The following is a 21,495-nucleotide window of genomic DNA, read 5'->3' as shown; positions in this document are numbered from 1 at the left end:
CCCAGACCCAGGGAGCAGAAGCAAGTTTACAAGCTGCTCCTTCAAACTGTCTCTCATTGGGCCCTTTGGCCACCTAAATTTCGTCTGTAAGAAGCAGGAAGGTGTTAAAACAAGCGAAGTGGGAAACCACGTGAAGTTCCCAAACCTTGACCTAAAAATCTACTTTCAGCCAGCACAAACGTATATAACTAGAAAATGCATACTTTTCCTGTATTGACTCGCAAAACTGGGTGCAATTTGGCTAGTTAAAAATCTAATCATAGATCGTTAATTGTTCTATTTACTTTAATAAATACATTAATATATCACAATTATTGTCATTGCTGTCATCAGCTACCACCATACATTGAAGATTAATGTTGATTATGTGCCAAGTGGTTTGCTAAGTGTTTCTCATTAAGAAGCCCGATGTATCTTTGTACTACTAGAATGAGGTAGGTACTCTTATTATCTCATTACACAAATAAAGACATTGAGGTTCACAAGTGAAAAAGAAGCTGCAAACACTCAGCTTGTTCCTCACCGTGTTATTCCACATCTCAAAATCTTTGTGTCTAAAAATATGGGCTTTGGAATCAAATAGGTCTGAACTCAGTCATTGACAAGCTATTACACGGGGTTAGATCACTTAGCCTCTTTGTGCCTCACTTTTCTTACCTGTAAAATGGAGATAACAATACTGTGCCTTAGTAGAAATAGTTTAGGACTTCAATAAGGTCATGCATGTTTACAGAGCTGTACCAACGTGTATCTTATTTGAAAAATCCAAGGTGTACTTTCCAGTCCCTAATTTACTTTACTTCTCAGCTATGACTCCCCTCCACTCCTGGGATTTACTGTAAACAGGCCCTGTTCTAAGGGCTTTACAGATGTTAACTCACTTTCCAAAGGAGGCTGACAGGGGTAATTTGGTTATACGCATTTTGCAGCTGAGAAAAATGAAACAGAGACGTGAAAACCTTGACCAAGGTCACACAGCTAGTAAGGGGCAGGGCGAAGATTTAACCTCCAGAGTCTGGCTTTGGAGCCTAGTCTTAACCTCTGAACCATGCTTCCTCACTAAGGAAACTCATTCCTAAAGACCTCTCCTTCCTTGACTTCTAGGACACTGCTTTCCATTTCTCCTCTGTCTCCAATAGGTGGGTCTCCCCTCTGTCCTTCCGTGGCGCTGTCCCCTGACTTTGTCCTCTGCCGCAGACATCACACCATCTCTTTGTGTGACCTCGTCTCCCCCCATGCATTCATTGCCTCATCTACACTGACAATACCTGTAAACTGCTAGTCCCCCCACCTGCTCCAGTCTGTTCTCCACTTCTGCACAGTAATCAGTGTTGTCTGTGGGAACACAGCCTCCCAGCCAGAGACCACACTTCCCAGCCTCCCTTGCAGCTAAGCAGGGCCAAGTGAGCCCTTGCTGATGGAATGGGAGCAGAGGTGATGAATGTAGCGCTGAACACGTTGGGTGTTCTTCCTATGCCCTTCTTCTTCCCACTGACTGGAACTGGAGCAAAACAGGGGCAAGTTTGGAAGACTATTAAAAAAAGACGAAGCTGTCTCACTATCCTGGGTCCCTGGAGGAACCCATGCAGCACAGGTGCCCGGCAGCCTGGCCCCTCTACCTCTTCATGAGAGAAAAATAGACTCCCACCTTATTCAAGTCACTGCGTTTGGAACGAGTGCTTTCCCTGTGCAGTCCACACAAAATCCACCTGTCTAACTGAATGAGGTCTACGGAGTGTCGTCTGATGGCTCACATGGCTCACCTGCAGCAGTTTCCCACCCCTGCTCCCTGCCTGGAGACCCAGCCTTCACCTGCGCTCTGCTTCACAATGCCCACATAACGATTTTGAAGCACACACCTGAAACTGTTACTTCGTGCAGGGCTTCTTTCGGGCCAAAATATTGTAATGGCTTTCTTCTGTGTAAAAACTCTAAAGGCAACATTTGCAAGTCTTCCTTAACAGAGGACGAGAAGAGATGTGGAACCGTGAATAGGTAACAGGAAACCTACAATGGAGCGATGTCAGAAAGAGAGGGAAAGAAAAGAATACACTTGTATACCTGCAGCAAAACTGGCAGAACGTTCGGAGCCCGATTAGATCAAGCAAAGCCCGAAGATGAAAGGTATTTTCCCCCTACCAAGCACAAACTGGTCCTGCAGGGCTCTGGGTGATAAAACAGACATCACCCCAGTCAGAGTCGACCCGACCCCCACTGGCAGTTGCTGAGGAGATAATGGAGTCTGCCGAGAGGCAGGAGGGAGTGTCTTTGACTTCATATAAAAGAACCCCGAGAAGGGAACTTCTTGGGGATATTCCATCTAAATAACCACTGAGCCTGAAAGCTGCTGACCGATTACTATCCGGGCAGGAGGCTCTGTGTGCATATCTGAGAACGGAGTTTCATTATGAATAAATCAGAATCCCGCGACTACTCAGTGCTAAGCCTTCCTTTCATAATCATGCCTCAAATTTGTGAACGTGCTTGCCTTTCTGTTTGGAGAACTACTCACAGACGTTAGCATAAAATGCATGCGGTAGCAGGACAGTCAGGCTCTTCCTAACGCAGTGCCTGCCCTGTCCAGCCCCGTCCAGCCCCGTCCAGCCCTGCCAGGAGGCCCTCCTCGCGCCCCCTGCTCCGCTGAGCTTCCAGCTCCAACTTTGCACCACGGCCCTTTTGCTTGCAGTGCCCTTTTCGGCCCCATGCCACCCAAATATTTGCTGCGTGTGTCTACCCCGGTTCATCTCAACGAATGACAAGCCCCTCTAAGTTCCCACATTGCGCATGTCAAACATAAACGCAATGGTAATTAAAGATTGCCTACCTTGTGTCTGGCTCCTTCTTGTGCCCAATTTAGGTTCATCTAATTCCTATCTCTTATGCTAGCCACTGATGTGCAGATCCTTTATGCAGACTTGCCTAACTTTATGTTAATGCAACTGGCCAGCACCTGGCCAGGGGCCTAAACTGTGACCTCTTGAGTCCTGCCCTGCACTTCCCCTTCAACACTCTCCCCTCATTTGTGTGTGTGTGTGTGTGTGTGTGTGTGTGTGTGTGTGTGGTGATTTACTTGGTCATAAGAAGAATCCTACTAGTAATTTAAGAGCCGGGTAACCTGGGAGAAAAATAATCAATCTCTTGGGGCACCTGGGTGGCTCAGTCGTTAAGCGTCACCTTCAGCTCTGGTCATGATCCCATTGTTCGGGGATCGAGCCCCGCATCGGGCTCCCTGCACAGCGGGAAGCCTGCATCTCCCTCTCCCACTCCCCCTGCTTGTGTTCCCTCTCTTGATGCCTCTCTCCCTCTGTCAAATAAATAAATAAATAAAATCTTTGAAAAAAAAAATCAATCTCATCACTATGTAGAACTTGCCAGAAAGCCATACCCCTATCTCCCACCAACTTCTTTTGTATCTACAACCTTCTGTCATGCATCTACCGCAGAGAATTGCTAAGGAAATATTTATGTTTAGGATGTCGTGTGTCAAAATTATAAAAATCAAAGTTGTTTCTATTAGTCGAAACAGATATATAGTATTGACTCAGCTCTCTAACTGTTAACAGGAGAAGAGTGTTAACAGAAAGTGTTGAGGGCTGAGATGTTGCCCAGGAAAAAAAAGGGGCGTAGACTATAAAGCCAGTACCATTTGCCAACAACAGCAGGGTACCAAGGAGATAAGGAGGAACAGACCTCCAACCTGTGAGGGAGGACAGCATGAATTCATGACCCTCAGCTCGCATAGTAGATAACACACAACAGAGAGAACAAAAACTTAAAACGGACCATCCGAGGGGCACCTGCATGGTGCAGTCCGGTAAGCGTCTGACTCTTGGTTTGGGGGGGGGGGGGGGGGGGGGGGGGGGGGGGGGGGGGGGCTCTGCACTCAGTGCAGGGAGTTGGCCTGAGATTCTCTCTCTCTCTCCCTCTGCCCCTTCTGCTTGTGCTCTTGGACGCGCCCGCACAAAAAATGAACCGTCCCACATGGTTCACTGTGAGCTGCCCCACCTCTAACTGGGATGAGGCGGGGGAGCCTCCCTATATGTCCACGTACCTCCTGTGAGCACTGCAGACCTATACATACTTGTCACCATCTGGGTCCCTCCTCCTGTAAACCAAGGCTCAGAGAGATCTCATCCCTTCACTTCCAGCCCCTGCCCTTCCCTATCACGCTGTTTGTAGATGTTTTCTGTTACTCAGAGAAGAAACAAAGAACCACTTTAAAGAGGCAGAAATGGTTTGGGGCAAAATTACTTGTCACCAAGGGAATCCTAAAGACTATTTGCTATTCAAACCCAACACCACATGGAACCTATAAAGACTAAGGGTCTGAAAGGAAAGTGTTCCGAAGGCACTCAGCTGTGTGGAAACCGTCTCTCTGTCCAGCCCTCGTATGAACTGCTGTGACTACTACCTTTCTGAAGGAGCAGTCAATATCTTTTCATAGCAGTCTTTCTTCTAACTACAAAACAAAGAAATTTGTCTATGGGGGTACACTTTACTATACTCTCTGTTCCTCTTTGTTTTACATTTTGACTTGGTCTATTTGAAGTAGGGCCTGTCGTGCACCTGTTTACTTCCATGTACTTTCCTTGAAGTGGCATACAGAGGAGGAAAATGGCATTTCAGTCCCTCTGAGGAGATGTTTATGCTTCATTTCATACCTGGGGTAGCAAACACTCAACTATCTCTACAACTGTGGTTCTTCACACTTTTAGGTATGAAACCCCCAGAAAAGCTGATGAAAGCTATGGACGCTAGTCACGGAAAAAAACGCATATAAAATATTGAAAACAATTTCAGCAATATCACCTTTCCCTTGAAGCCCGTCCCACAAGAGCATAGGTCCACGGGCAAGAGACTGGGAGTCCCTCTCTGCAAAGCCTTTTTCTCTGCTAGCCTTTCTTTATTTTTCTGTCTCTCTGTTTTGTTTTGTTTTGTTTCTCCAGATCAGGTCTAGACAGAGAACTTTAGTAACGATATGGTAGAAAACTCAGCAAGTGAGAGAAGAAAGAGACGCATCCCAGTCCTGTATTCTACCAACTTCAACTTGGAGTCTGATGTTTTGCTGAGGTCAGGTCATGCACCTAGTATTTCGAGAGTGTCGTTACACAAACAATCCCAAAGAACTAGGTAGTAAGCAGTCAGTAATCACTGGTCTCGACTAGCCCTGGGTGGGTTGTGGACTTATAGTTTCTTAGGGTAAAAAAAAAAGTCTTCAGCGGATCTTTGCATGGCTGCATCCTTCCCATCAATCGCTCTCAGTTCAAATGTCACTTCCTCAAAGAGTGGGTTCCTAACCACTCCTAACCATCCTAAGTAGCTCCCTCGCCAATAAAGCCATTCTCCAGCACACGACCCTATTTAGAGTCTTCAAAATGCTTTTACCACTTCCTGGAATTATTCTTTATTGCGGCTTTTATCTTGCTAAATGTCTATAGTCCTAACTAGAATATAAGTTATACAGGAGAGATTTTTGCCGGCAACATTCTCTGCTATATGCTCAGCATTAACGAAAGCACCCAGAGCCCAGGAGGCACTCACATCACATTTTGACTTAATAAATGTGATGGAACCAAACTGATGATCAGCAATACTTTCATCTGTGATTCTTACATCTATGCTTTATCCAAGTGTGTAGTTCATTACAGGCACTGGAGAACATGTGTACCACATCCGACAGTACCTCTGATGGGAAGGTTTCTAAAATGTGCAATTGTCGCTATATTTTTGCTCTGTCATTTTTCACAGGTTTCAAGTGTGTCATAAAATATTATTGGGTCAGGGACCATGCAGGCCACCAGATGGTTGCGAATGATTTATTTCCTTGATTTCAGACTACTGAAGAAAGATTGCAGGAAGAAAGCCAGTTCTTATCTCTGAGCTTACAGAATATGAAAGATAGAAGGGACCTTGGAGTTCATCTAGTCCAGATCCACTCTTAATTTAAAAACCCATCCTACCCGCCAATGACATGGTTATCTGACCTTGACTTTCATATTTTTAGTGATGAGACACTCATTATTTTACAAGAGAACCTGTGTCACAATTGGACGGATTTTGATGAGCAAGGTCTTCCTTGTATTGATTCAAAATTTCCTTCCTGTAATGTCTGGCCCTTGGAGCAACAATGAGTAAGTCTAGTTCCTGTTCTGAATGAGGAACTTTGAAATATTTGAAGACATCTAAAATTTCTCCCCTTAGTATTTGCTACTTCGGAACAAGCAAAGTAAATACCTTCTGCTGTCCCTCTCTTGTTCCTCCCTGTTAGACCCCTCATCTTCCAGGTGCATGGTGTCTGCTGTCCCTCTCTTGGGGACCCTGTTAGACCCCTCATCTTCCAGGTGCATGGTGTGTGGGCACTCTTCAATTAGGAAACATATGTTCTCCAGGGCAAAGTGGAACTAAGTCCTATTTTTAATGATGGATTTAATTGTACTTGTGCCATAAAGCTACTAAGTGATCCACTTTTGTAAGTCAACTATGCATATAATTATGCACTATATCATTACCAATACCAGCATCTGTTATTAATTATAAAATGTAAGAGCAGATTTAGTCTGATATAATGAACCTCTATCTCTGCAGGAAGTCTGTCTAAAGAACATCTCGTAACTGACAATGCCAGCTTGCTACTGAAAGTCTTTTGATGAAAATATGAAAAAGCCTTTCAAGTAATCTGGTTCCTCAACTTGCACTTGCACAATCGTGTGGCTACTTTCAATCTCAAAATTCATGCAACAAGATTTTATAGACAGCCTGAAAGTAAGGCATTCCATGATAAATACTACTAGTGGAAATAATCTAAGACAAACTAGTAAAAATGGATTGCATTTTTACAGCAAGAAAATTTTATCAAATGTTCAACTGAACGCTTTTCAACTAAACAAAGTTCAATTGAAGTGACTCTGCCCATATTCAGACTTTATGGGAAGATCTGATAAATGGATTCATGTTTTGCCATTCTTATGATCAATGTTGGTTATAATCATATTAACAGTATTAATCGCTAAAGAAGGTAGAGATTATTATATATGGTGGTGTAGCCCAGTGATTTCCCATATTGACTTGCCACTCCTAAAAACTAACAGAAGTTCGCACTAGGAAAGTTGGAAAGGTTTCAATTCACGTCTATACTTACATCTATGCCGTAATCATCTGTGTCTTTAAAACCTAGTAGTGAGTTATAATGTATTTGAAAATCCACAATTATGTTTGCATTTAATGATATCTTGGAAATGTTCGGTACTGTTTTCTGTTTTATGGAATGAACAGCTTTAACTGTTAAACTTGTTAGTTAACCATCCTTACTTCAAACTTTCACCCAGAAAGAAAGATGTAGCATAATCACGGAGAGTTCCGAGACATTGACCCAATAATTCTTTGATTATCTTTTCAAATAAACAACCTGAGTAATTGAGTTGTTTCAACAATTTTTGTTGAGTTGTGTTCCCTCCAAATGTATGTCCTCCAAATGTCCTAATCCCCAGAACCTCAAAATGTGATCTTATTTGAAAATAGACTCATTGCAGATATAATTGGTTAAGATGAAGTCGTCCTGAAGAAGGGTGGGTCCCTAAAGCACTTTGGTGTCCTTATGAACAAGGTGAAATCTGGAGATACACACGAACAGGGAGAATTCCATGTGAAGATGAGGCAGAGATTGGGTGATGCTTCTCCAACCAAGGAACACCCAAGATTGCCATGAAGCCACGAGAAGCGGAGAGATGGGCTCAGAGTCTCCCTCACCCCCCTCAGAAGGAGCCAAGCTTGCTGACACCTTGATCTCAAGCCTTTGAGCCTTCAGAACCATGAAGCAATAAATACCTGCTGTTTAAGTCACTCACTCTGTGGTACTTTGTTACAGCAGAGCCCTAGGAAAGTAATACAGCTCTGAGTCTCAAAAAAAATCCTTGGCGCACTTCTCTGTGGCATGTCTGCAGAGCCCAAAGCACTTTATTTTGGATCTGCTTCATGTGGCATAGTCTTGTCCTCTGAGATGAATTTTTTAACAGCCAAAATCTACTCATATCTAAGATATAAAGATGATGGATCATTCGTGTACGTAATCTACCATCTTTTCCCAATAGTTCACACCATAAATTAATGAACCTGATTTTTGTGCATCTCTATAACTGACTTTGGCAGCCTAAAAGATGTTTTGAACAATAATAGTATTTCTAGGGAAAAATGTATAACCTTCTAAGGTAACCATCTTGAAATATATATATATAAATGTGTGTTTTATAAATCATGACATTCTGTTTTAAAGTTTCACTCCTTATAGAGCTGTATTATGTACGTGTGTGTGTGTACGCACACGTATGAATGATATATTATGAATAATATGAGTCGCTACTTTATGGTAAGCCAGAGGTTTTCAATAGCGTTGTCGGATACCCAGATGCTTGACTAGATGTTTCTGGGAAATGATCCCAGCCCCTCAGCCCGAGCAGCTCCCCCTCCATCTGATTTACATTTTGAGCTTCCATTCTAGATCAAGACTGCAATAAAATTTTCTGCAATGTGGAAATGTCTTATATCTGCATTGTCTAATACAGAAGCTGCTAGTCTCAAGTGGCCTTTAAGCGTCTGAAATGTAGCTATTTCAACTAAGGAAATGACATTTTAATTTTAATTTTAATAGCCACATGTAGCTATTGGCCACTCTACTGGATGGTGTAGTTCTAGATTTTAATTTGAATTAAGATTCCGCTGCTAACAAAGTTCGAAAACCACCACCAAAAATGAAGGAATAGGAAAACTTCTGCTAATAAAGGAATAACTGATGATTCGGATAAATTCTCCCAGAAAACACAGACATGCAACTTTCTTGGGCATGTGATGATTGATTTTAAACCCAGTGAGCATTCAACTCCATTAAACCTGCCAACTAAAACTAACATCGCTGATCATTAGCCAGTAGGGGGAACTGAAGAGTAGAGGACAGCGTTTTCCCTGGAGAGTGGGATTTATTATTTTTTTTCCTACATATGTTTTAGTCTACGTGGAGGCCCTAAAATACATATCCTGTTTGGGAACTCCAAACCCTGTCTTCCCGAATATCCAGAGTTCTTTCCACACCCTGGGTGGATCTGTTTTTAAAGGATCCCTAGGACGCAACAGAAATTGGTTCTAGACGATACGGTTTAAAAGCCAACTGATTCTAAACCTAGTCTTTCCCAATTTGCTTTGTTAACATGTGATAAGGGTCAGATTTTTATATTGATTTTTAGCTTTCTCCTGTTTCTCCACATACCAGAGAAAAACTTTAAGGGCCTTTATATTTAGAAGAGGAAAATTTCATTGCCAAGTTGTTGATTCTTTACTTAAAAGTCATTATAAGAAAACTCGTATGCATGATACGTTCACCACGTATGGCCATACCTCTTGATAAAGGTCGCTGAGATCTTCCTGGTGGGCCTGTTTGGAACATCCTGGGAATTCCCTAACACAACAGGAATCCGGGGGCCAGTCCATCTCTGTCATTTCCAGCCAGTCAGTGAAGTACACCACTCCACAGCACTTAAACTGCAAAAGAATGACTGGTCAGGCTCAGAAACTACACAAATATTTTCTTAACTTACAGAAGATTAAGCGTTAGATTTCTTAAATTTTTGTACCCAGAGCTAAACTCACTTCTGTCATCACCTAACGATACGTGTACATTCTATATTGACAAAGAAATGCAGTGAAGGACTCCATCACGGAACAATTCTGAACAATAATGCTCATAACCCGAGAAACCGGATGAGGCATGACCAAGTCTCTCCCCAACTGTGCAGTCCTCTACAAGTGATCAGATAGCAACAGACTCAATATGCACAGTAACGAAACAATTAACTAGAAGACTATAGTTATCATTAAACTTCTAGCCACGAAAGAATAGTTGACCAATCTATTTGTGTATCATCTCATTACCAATTTAGCTGCTTAAAAAATTCAAAAATTAAATGAAAAGTTTTAGTAATCTCTGGAGAAAGAGTTGTTGACCAAAAGCACACATCACAAAAATTACCCAACTTGACTTCATTAACCAGTAAATTTTCAAAAAATGTTTGAGATATAGGGGCGCCTGGGTGGCTCAGTCGTTAAGCGTCTGTCTTCGGCTCAGGGAGTGATCCCAGAGTGCTGGGATCGAGCCCCACATCGGGCTCCTCCACTGGGAGCCTGCTTCTTCCTCTCCCACTCCCCCTGCGTGTGTTCCCTCTCTCGCTGGCTGTCTCTCTCTATCAAATAAATAAATAAAAATCTTTTTTAAAAATGTTTGAGATATAAACACAGGTTTGGCCAACACATTTTTATTTAGTTGAATGGGAGTCTTGAAATAAAGTATCATATTCTCTCACCACAATCTCAGAAGAAATGATGTGCCTTTAGCTTGAATAAAATTGGATTTAAGAAAAACTATGCTGTCTTTTCTTGTTTTTGTTTTTTTTTTGTCTCATTCCACCAAGTTTTAGCAAAAACTTTCTCTGGTCAAAGTTTAGAAACACTGCTTAAGGACATATGTAGATTAGATTCAGAATAATTAACTATGATAATTTTCTGCGCTTGGGTAGAGGGAGTTACTCTTCCATATAGTCAAAAACAAGGACTCTGGGCAATCACCGAGAAGAACTTTGCCAAGAGTGACTGGCTCTGCAAATTATGTAGCCCAACAGACCAATCTGTGTCCAGGATTAACACCGTATCATAAAATATCACAATCCACCATTTCAAAATCCAACTAAAATCAACTACGGAGCATTCTGAACTTCTCGTGTAAAATGAAACAAAGAAAATACTAAAAATGATTTTACATTTGTCATTTCCCTAAATATCTAATTTTTAAAAAGAAAAACCCATCTTAAGAGTATTATAAATGATGAATTACTGATGTTATGAGTAATACTAAAATTTTCGGAGAAACATTTTTTGTATTTTTAGTATTTTCCTTTTGTAAACTTGTTCTAAAAGCTACAGATATGCCATAAACATCACACATTAACTCACATATAATTTGACATCATGCATTTTACATAAGTCATTGAATATCCATAGAAAACATATGTAGTAAAAAAGACTTCACTTTCTAAAAATCATAAACTACTACATTTCCAAACCAGGCTTTTCAAGTCCTTGCACTCAGAGAAAACCTACTTCTCTCATTTCCTAAGGACATGTGTTTTTCTATGTTGATGACAAAAGTACAGTTCTTGGAACTCAAACTTCATCCACAATAGAACAGCCCATTTATCTGGCCTTGTCAGGAAATGAGGTGCTCCACAGAAATGACTTTTCCAAATAACTTAAGCATACCATGTTCAGTGCCAAATATTTTTTTTATTTTAATAAGTCGCTGAACTATTTCTCTCTTTTTACATAGTTGTTTTTCTTTGTCAACAGAAGATACTAGATTGGTAGTGAAATTTTCCCTAAAACTCCCCTACACGAACCCACCATTATGCCTCACACATAACTGTGGTCTAGACCTCCTTGCAGGTTTCCCACCTCCTTTAAAATCACATTATGAGATAAAGCCACTCTTGCTAGCGTCGTGTGAAATTGGAAAATACCACCACCATTTTACCTACAAAGCAAGTGAAGTTTTCACAGGTCAAATAACTTGTGGAGCCCATAGACTAGCGTGTGGCACGGCCTATTTATTCCAAAGCTTGTTCTCCAACTGTGAAGTTAAAATAAGTAAGGAAATACATTTTTAAAAATCAGTTTTTTAAAAAGATATTAAAGAAAGATCCCTAGGGCTTATGTGAGAGTCCTCTACACTGAGGTTCGTGCCCAGAACTACACTGAAGGAGTCGTCAGGACAACGGGGGCCTGATGATGTCACTTTTAGCTCTACAATTTATTTTGGGAGCAGGGTGTTGTGGGATGAACTCTGTTTTCGCCCTCCCAAAATGCATGTTGAAATTCTAACCCCCAGAATGTGACCATGTTTGGAGATAGGATCTTTACAGAGGTAATTAAATTAAAACAAGGTCGCAAGGGCGGGCTCTAATTCCATATGACGGATGTCCTTATAAAAAGAAAAAATTTGAACATAGACACATATAAAAGGAAGACGATGTGAAGACACAGGGAGAAGACTGCTGTCTATAAGCCAGGAGAAAGGCCTCTGAAGAAACCAACCCTGCACACCTTGATCTCAGACGTCTAGCTTCCCAAATTGTGAGCCGATGTTTTGTTTCAGCCACCCAGTTTGTAGTTTATTATGGCCACAGCCCTGACAAACTAACACAGGGGGCTTTTAAAAACTCTTTCAGGTGCCCAGAGGTCTTCCCCCTCCTTGTGTAATGAAATAGGCTTATGATATGGAGGAGGGAACTTACCATGCAATAAAGCTAAAAACATATGTACTACCATCTGCAACGCTATACATTGTCTATCAAGATGGAGCCCCTCGAAAAATTTGCTTTGTTTTTTTAACGTGGATTATCATGGTCTACTACAGAAATCCCAGAAAATAAAGAGGCAGCTTCCACCCAGGACAGTAGCTGACCACAGCTTACTATAAATTCCCTAACATCTCACCTATTTTCCCTTCATGTTGTTTTTAGTACAAATGAACAGTAAACAAACAAAGCCAGGAAGCATTTAAATAAATAGGAAATCTGTGTCACAATGATAATTTTCACCATCTCAACAACTGTAACACAAAGAGCCAGATTTGGAGATTATCTTCTGCCCATATCCCAGACAGAGTCACTGAGCAGAGGGGCGGATATCCATCCCGTAAGACACCGGCTCTCACAGGCCTTGTGGCCCAGCTCAAAACAAAAGGAAAGGAAATAGGTATACTTGGTCACCCAGGAATCTCCACTCACAAGGAAACTGCTTGGGAGAGGAGCTTGATTTGAAGCAAGACCAGAGGTGAACTGTAAGTCACCAGATCTTAAACATCTACATAGAGTCCGTGTTTGAGAAGATGAGTGGGCTATATGCAAGTTAGGTAAGAAAATCAAAAAGCACCTACGCTTTAGAACGCTACAGTCAATAACCACAAGCTAGATGAGATCAAACTCATGGTCCCATTTAATCTTCTCAACAACCCGAGGAGGCAAGTACTTGCATTATCCCTGTTTTACAGATGAGCAGACTGAGGCTGAAGGAAGCTAAGTAAATTATAGAAGCTCGTGGAATAGTAAGCAGCAGAGCCAGGATTTGAACCAAGATCTTTCTGACTAGAAAGCTCATACTTTTAATGATAGACTGATGTTTAATTCCCAAACAAGAGCCAGTATTAAAAAAAAATGTTTTAACTGTTTAAAATAAAGACAGCTCTAAAAGTCACGAAAAATTATCTATTCAAATAAAACTTGGATATTTATCAAGAAACACTCATAAAAAAGGAAATTTCATAGGAGTTGAGCAAAATGGCTTTTAAGAAATTCTTCAAATGTACGTGAACCACGTGAGATGAGGGGGAAATGGTGTACACAGGAAGACAAGCAGGGCACGGAGTCACCTAAGGAATTTCTCCATAAAGAATTATACCAGCGGTAACCGAAACACAGGCTTAACTTTTCAGCACAGAGAGAATGACCAAAGGCAAAGCTTTGAACATTTGTTTTGAAAGTGTGCCATTTATTCCATACCCTCTACCTCAGAAATTGTAGCACTTACCTCTCTCTGGAAAAAATTCCAAGCGTGAGTAAGCCATCGGTATCTAGGTAAGCCATAATTTGTCATTCTGGCTTTCAAAGTGACCATGTCTGACCACTGAACTGGGACCTGGAGATAACAAACAAAATATCAACAACTGGAACATACAAACACACACATTCAGACACACACACATTCCCACATTCTCAATATAATCACTCACACTCGCACGCATAGTTGGAATGTATTGCCATTAACAAGCACTGTTTTAAATTTATATTTGTTTGCGGCCTAAATTAAGCTCAAGGTTATTAGCTACTCATTGAACAATCTCCATATGTAGATGTTTGCAGTAAACGAGGAAGTTCTTTACATTAAGCAAAGAAAAAAGATTAGATCATTAAATGCCAATGTCAAGCTGAAGGAAATCACACAACAAGCAGTTTACTGTCTATCCTACAGGCCCAGCTGAAGAGCTCCTCCTAACAAATGATCCCTGCCCAGAAATGCCCTTGGAGTTGATTTCCTAATGCTATGGAGTCAGTCTTTGAAGGGACTGCAGGGGCGCCTGGGGGGCTCAGTCAGTTAAGCGTCTGCCTTTGGCTCAGGTCATGATCCTGGGGTCCTGGGATGGTCCTGGCATGGTCCAGGGATGGTCCGGGATCGAGCCCTACATCAGGCTCCCTGCTCAGGGGGGAGTCTGCTTCTCCCTCTCCCTTTGCCTCTCTCCCTGCTTGTGCTCTCTCTCTCTCTCAAATAAATAAATGAAATCTTTCTATAAAAATGAAGTGACTGCAGATTGTAGTACCAAAATAAAGGGAAAAGAATTAAGAAGGGAAAGAATTCAGTTCAAGTCATGCCTCACTCTGGAATAAGTGTGTAAACATCTTTCCAAAAACTGGATTTTGGACACATGCTAGAGATTTAGGAAGAATGCCTCTCAAATTAAAGCACTTTTTGTGCTTCTAGTCTCAAGTCACCTAGCACCGTGTCGTGTCCCTTAATAGAGTGTTTAATCATGACAGACCTTAAGGTATACAACACAGCGGCCCGCTGGAAATCTCGTCAGCCCATCACGCAGTGCTTTATCTGCAGCGCCCCGGGGGGAAATGGACACATACGCATCCTAGTCTCACCACACATGTGCTATTATGTTTAGAATACGTAACTGGGAAACGGGACAGATATCCATATCTGATGTGTGTAGTAATACAGACGAGGCTTAGCCAAGCAAGCTTCACACTAACTCAAGATTAGGACTATTTTGCAATCTTATTTTAAAAATAGCAGTATCAATAGAAGTAGTTTAAAAATTCCTGACCACTAAAGTTCTTTGTTGTTTTCCTTTGTTAATTTTCTTTTTTATTACTTGGAAATGTACATACAAAAGAAAATATACCAACACCTGGGCACACAACTTTTTCCCCCAAAAATGGTCTGACTGAGTGTACTTCACATGGTTTCAACAAAGTTCAGGGAACTAAACCAAAATTCAAGCTACTCACTATCAGTTATTATTTCATATCCCTTTGAGTATGAAATAAATGGAAATGAAGTAAATCTCTAGAAATTTATAATCTGAAACAGTTAATATTATTGACAGATTTTTCTGAAGAAGGAATAATGAATAGGAGGTGGCCATGCATAAACAACAGAAATAACGGGGAAACAGACTGATTTCAAATCTCTTGATTTGGTTATTAGAACAGTCTTATTTTAAATTTTATTTTACAAAATAAATATAAGTCGTTTCCCTCTTGTAAACCACAATCGATGTGAGACCAAATATGGCAAGAAACAGAGGAGATCATTGAGGTTCTGGCACAAAATACTGTGATTTGGCCATAAAGGAAAACACACACTTAACTGGCTTCTTGCAAGGAACAGCTAAGAGCACAAAGCCCATTCTATGCAAAGGCTGGGTTCTGCAAAATTTACCAGCTAATAAACTTTAATGGCACTTTTCATTCACACTGCTATTAGTGCAAAAGCAATAAAAAAATTCTGACAAACTTTTTTTCCAAAGGACTATTTTCCACATTTCACTTCAAAACAGCCCCAACAGCCCTTGCTTTATCCTGGTGACTTAATGGGGAAGGTTTACATAAGCTAACAGTGATGTATGCATTCAACTGAAATGGCAGCATGTACCCATTTAGTACCGCTATGATACCCGGAAGATATTTGCAGATGGCCCCCAACAAAAGAGAAGAAAGTATCTTCTAGAATTAGATTATATTAGAATCAAAACATTTCCTTTCAAATCCCTTCAATTAATTCATTTCATATTTGTTATAAGTTGGGAGATTTATCATATAGTAGTACATATAACATAAAAGCGATTCAAACTGTTTCAAAATCCATAGAAAGTAAACTCATTTCTAAAACCCTTTTAATGGTCAAAAAGAACATAATCAAAAGCTGTGGTGAAGGGATCAGGGATTAATTCTACGACTACTGTCTATTGCTTGAATGTCAAGGAGATACATGTACTTTCTGAAAACAAAAAATTTGAAGCGACCATCTTTTTATCAATAAAATCCAGAAACTGAGTCTGGAACCAACTACTCTTTCACTCTCCGAAATACGCGAAGTTTCTAGGGATGGCGTGAAAATACGATTCTCAAAGACAGCAAGAACATTCCTATTTTAACAGGAGATTTCATTTTGAAGAGAGTTTTTAACCTGTATTAAACAAGTCAGAATCTGCCCTGACTTTTCAATTTTTAATAGAGAAGAACCCATAAATTCTCTCTTCTTACTAAGAGCTGTCAGACATGGGAAGCATGAGTGTTTTCAGCCAGGTTCAGATGTGTGGCAGCACCAAAGCATCGTTTACATGCAAATTAGAGTATGCAAAGCACCCATTAGTCTGTAATTACTGCTTAGTATTCAAAACAGTCTCACAGTACAGTAACACATTCCCCACAGAATCTTTAATAACTGTATCGGTACCGAAAGGACTTCACTTTTAGCACACAACTGCTAAAATGCCTCTGAAACAAATACAAAAGAATCTCCCTCTCTTCTTCAAAGTTCCTACACATTAAAATGTCAAAGGGTTACGTGGGGAACTTGTCTCAAATGCGAGTGCCCCGTCTCTACCCCTTCTTCCTCTGCCTTTCCCTCTATTCTGATTTAGCAGATCTGGCCTCTATTGTGCCTTTTTAAGAACTGCCCTGGGTGACTCCTCCTGTAGACAGTCCAAGGACTACTTGTTGAAAAACATCATCTTCCCGAAACAGAATTTCTCTATGATGCCTGGAGTGGAAAAATCTGGCCGGCCATCATGAGAGCAGCCAGCAACCAGACATGTAAAGGGGCTCAGCGTCACCGGTGATAAATGCACCAACTGTCACCAATGAAGTGGACAAACATTAAGAAAGTAATAACGCCCTGTGTGAGCAAGGCTGAAGCTTGACAAACCCAATATGACTGGTAAAATCTTCAGACTGAGAAACCCTTATCCGTGTTCATTCTCACATAGCTCTAAAAGTTGATTTCAACTGATAAAATGAAAGAGAAAAAATGCTTAAGAGCTGTTTTCATGTAGCCAAGTTTCAAACAGTGTTTCTAGGCTGAAATGAACACACAGCAACTCTTCAAATATACTTCTTAAAGAAAGATGGCTCAGCCTGTTGGGAACCGAAGATTCCTGCTTCCTCGTCATCAGGGTACAGCTGAGGTGGGCATTTTATGAGGCTTACATGCAGATTTCCAAGCTTTCCCAGATCTTGTTGTAAATGCGAATTTTTCCTATTATACATTCAGAAGTTGGCAAAATTATTTTTTGGACGCATATTATTTCTAGTCTATTATATCCATGTTTAAGCAACCTGTGGAATTCAAGACATATAGTACAGCAAATAAAATATTACAAATTATGATTTGGAACTATGCTTTAGACACAGACAAGAAAATGTTAATTTTCAGAAGTATTGGGACCATCATTGTTATCATACAGTATAAACATTCAAATCAGGGGAGCTGGGTGGCTCAGTGGATTGAGCCTCTGACTTGTGATCTAGGCTCAGGACTTGATCTCATGGTCATGAATTCGAGCCTCACATCGGGTTCCACGCTGGGCGTGGAACCTACTTAAACAAACAAACAAAAAACATTCAAAATCATAACCATGTGCCTAAACAACTCCAAAGTATATGGTTCAGAAGGCTGAACTGGATATTGTTCCAGATCATGACTATTTCCCACTTTGGACTCACCATAATTTCCTGCTCATATGTCCAAACACCACAAGCCAGTTCTACACAGAAAATGACAAGCAAACTTCCAAAGTACTGTAGAAGAACAAAAAATTAATGCTGTTAGGATAGAATACAAAAAAATATGGTCATCAGAGACAAGCTAAATATTATTCAGCATCGTTCACTCAATGGACAAGAAAACAGAGGCACATATTTAATAAGCTCCCTTGGGAGGTGTTGAGAAAAGTGTCCACAAATTTAGAAAAATGTACAGACAACATTCGATACTCACCTAAATGGGCCATTTGACTAGTGCTCTATTTATCAAGCACTTTCCTAATTCACTCACTCAAGGATCTTGTGAAAGGGATAGGACTACCTCATTTTACAAATGACAAAACTAATGCAAAAAGTAGACAATGTGAGCTGCTCAAAAATGTGCATAGTAAATTTGGGGGGGCTAGAGCCTTGCGGCTGTGTTCCTTGTGTCGCACCTCCACACCCCTCCAGCTGTGGGGGTACCTTTGCAGAAATAAACAGTAAAAGCGGAAGAAAGAATGGGCTCCCTGAAAGTTCTCTTCACTAATTCCGGCAGAAATAATGGCGTCATGGATCTTCCACTCCTTCTGTGTCACTAGGTCAGGGTGGGGGTACCTGGTAGTGATGATTATTGACTAACCCCCTGTACTGGAATGACATCTCCCTTGAGGGCAGGAACTTTATTGTGACAAAGTGGGTGCTAAGTAAATATTTGTTACATGAAAGGATAAATGAAAACAAAGCAGAGCGATATCCTAGTAGAAGACTGGGAGCTGCCTTGGGCTGGGTGATCTTTACGAAGGTAATTTTTAAGATGAGTCAGTAATGACAAGGAGAAGGCAATGCTGGTAAGATTTGTGGAAAAGCAATCCAGGAACAGGAAATACCAAATGCAAGGCCACGTTTTGGGTCAAGCCAGTTAGTTAAGAACTCAAGGTAACTGGAGCACAGGAGGGGGCGGGGTGGGCACAACCAGTGTAAGTAGATGACGATGAGAAGATAAAGAGCCAGATCTCCAAGGGCAGTAGAAAGGATTTTGGCTTTTATTCTAAGTGTAATCAAAATCCAGCAGCATGTGACGGTCTGACATACATTATAAAAAACATAATTCTGGCTGTTTTGTAAAGAAACAACCTGTAGGAAAGCAAAGATGTGGTCAGGGCAACTAAATAAAAAATTGCTGAACTAGGATGGTAGCAGGGAAATGGGGGGGGGGTGGAAGGATAATAGGATTGTGAGCCGTCAAAATGTGAACGCTGAGTTTCTTTGCTCATGATTTTTGCCAAAAAAGGGGAGGAGGAAATAAAAGATCTAGAAAATTGAGCTTATTTGCTACTACTTTTAGGATATATCCCTATGATTTAAAAATATAAATCACTGCTATTAGTTTTAATTTGCTTCTTTCATATAAAGACATAAATTATATATATATATATATGGCTGCATAATATCTTAGATAAGAACACAGTTTGAAAATCAAAATTGGTTCAAAAGATAAAGTAATATTTCCTTAAGGGTATCCCATTCTAGAAGCACTTTTATTTTCAGTATATGCAGTACTCTTGGTCAGCTTCCATCTACTCAAATCTCATTGCCTTACTTTAAAGATTTTAGCCTTAAAATGATGATTAGAAGAAATTTTGTGAACACAAGTACTCTCAAGTCAGTTTTCCTCCAAACTATCATGGTTTATGTAAGAGATTTTTAAACATGAACAATACCACATGTGCACCTTATGTTACAAAGAGACCAAATATTCAATAACTGTACGCTAGATCCATTTTTTCTACCTTTGATAAGACCCTACAAGACAGTAAGACTTCAGAGAAAAATTACACCATGGGATATTTTTGTTTTCCCAAATCCCTACCCTATTTTTTTTTCAAAATTGATGTTTGCTTATGATGAAAACCAAAGCAGCCCTGAAAAGGCAACACATCCCTAAAATAAAACATGAACATGGCCGCTAGTGCTGGTCAGGAGATAACTTTACCGTGCCTTGGGGATCACCATGCAGATTTCTGCATTGATTTTATACCCTTTTAGGTCCCTCTTGAGTCACTTCTCTTGTTTCTCGCCTCCTGGAGTCACCGGCCAGTTTACGACCTCTGTGCTGTAGGAGCAGAAGGGCCCCGAGCACAGAAGCGAGGGCAAAGTGCCCGGATGTAAGCAATACTCGCAATACCTGAGTAACTCTACCAGGCCTTCGGATCCAAACCGTGTAGTAACCACGTGCACGACAGCACCTCCGATTTCTTACAGCGAGCTTTGCCATGGGTTAGCAACACCGTAACTTAAGCGTCCCCAGGCATGCATAAAGTATATATAACAAAACAATCTCTCATTAAAAACTCAAAACGAGGGGTGCCTGGATGGCGCAGTCGGGCTCCACGCTCAGGGCAGAGTCTGTTTGAGATTCTCTCTTCCTCTTTCCCTCCCCTCGTGCACTCACGCGTGTGCGGGCTCTCTCTTGCTCTCTCTCTCTCTCTTTCAAATAAATAAATAAGTCTGAAAACAAAAACAAAAACAAAAAACCAAAAACTCAAAACTGAAATTACCCTTCATGGGGAGGAGGGTGTCTCCATAAGCTGGAAACTCCTTTAACTCTGGGAAAACTCCAAAATGATTTTATCTTTCAGATTTCCAATGATGTCATTTGATGCAAGCTCTTCCGTATGAAACAGTTCTCCTGTCTTTAGTCTACTTATACGCAGGAGCACAGATTATTTGATCTTCAGATTGAAAATACAAGTTCCAACCACGCTGTAAAACTTTCTTGGACCAAATTAAATCTAAACTTTAATTCAAATCATATATATGAATATGAATATATATTATTTTGCAAACGATGCTACAGCTTCACGGTCAGCTGCCCTTGCTCTGCTGTCATTGTGTTGGCCTCACACATCCAGTCTTCTAATTCCAAGGAAAACATTACCCCAACTTTTTCTTTTCCAGTGAGCTCCGAGGCCTCGATGGTCATCCTCCTATTGACTAGCCCAGAGAATCACTCTGCCACGATTTCGTTTAGGGCTGGATCTGAGTGAGGCATTGATTAATCCGTAGTTTGAACAGAACAAAGCTAGCAAAGAACAAAGCAACAGCTCCCGCTGCCCTCTGCTATGGTACCACGCGCACATCCATATCGTGTTCCATGGCGAAGCCATCCGTCGTCCTCGGCAGTACTGGGAACATGGACGTGTCTGCCCTGACAGTGTCAGCCTGTGTCTCTGGCGCTGCTCCTTTCCCCGTGCACACGCCTGGGTGAGATGGTCTGTGCCAATCTGGTGTGCAGACCAATCTGCCCCTTTCACCTCCTTGGGTGCTGTCCTTCCTGAGTGGTGGGAAGAGCTCAGAATTTGGAGTCGGAAGACTGAAGTTCAAACCCAGCTCTAAACACGCTCTGTGACCTCTGGCAAATCATTCAGCTGGCCTGGCTTCAGTTTGCCCGTCTGTGTCACAAAGATAAAAATAAAGCCCTCTTCGCTATTATGATCAAAGCTGATGTGAAACATGGGAAAGTGGTTTGAAATTTTTTTAATTTTAAATTTGTAAAACATATACAAATGCTGTCCTGAACCATTCTGTGCAATCCAATCCAATATCGACTTGTCCTCTCTGCTCGTACAGACAGGGCCTGCATTCCCCA

At 41.0% G+C, this 21,495-nt stretch overlaps 1 protein-coding gene across 6 annotated transcripts in view; it reads right to left on the bottom strand.

Annotated features, from left to right (window-relative positions):
- The window catches only part of TSPAN12 (tetraspanin 12), a 60,788-nt gene that overhangs the window by 7,647 nt on the left and 31,646 nt on the right, over positions 1-21,495 (bottom strand). For 5 of the 6 annotated variants that reach the window (XM_040644067.1, XM_008705804.2, XM_008705803.2 and 2 more), the window contains 3 exons: positions 17,826-17,900; positions 13,624-13,731; positions 9,385-9,528 (listed from right to left, as the gene is read on the bottom strand). In XM_040644067.1, the coding sequence (XP_040500001.1) occupies positions 9,385-9,528; positions 13,624-13,731; positions 17,826-17,900 (327 nt within the window). The remainder of the gene's footprint in view (positions 1-9,384; positions 9,529-13,623; positions 13,732-17,825; positions 17,901-21,495) is intronic. The other variant, XM_040644069.1, reaches the window with a different exon arrangement.

This window comes from Ursus maritimus, unplaced genomic scaffold (assembly GCF_017311325.1).
Source record: "Ursus maritimus isolate PB19 unplaced genomic scaffold, ASM1731132v1 scaffold_3, whole genome shotgun sequence".
NCBI lineage: Eukaryota > Metazoa > Chordata > Mammalia > Carnivora > Ursidae > Ursus > Ursus maritimus.
This window is presented reverse-complemented; position numbering and strand designations above follow the sequence as displayed.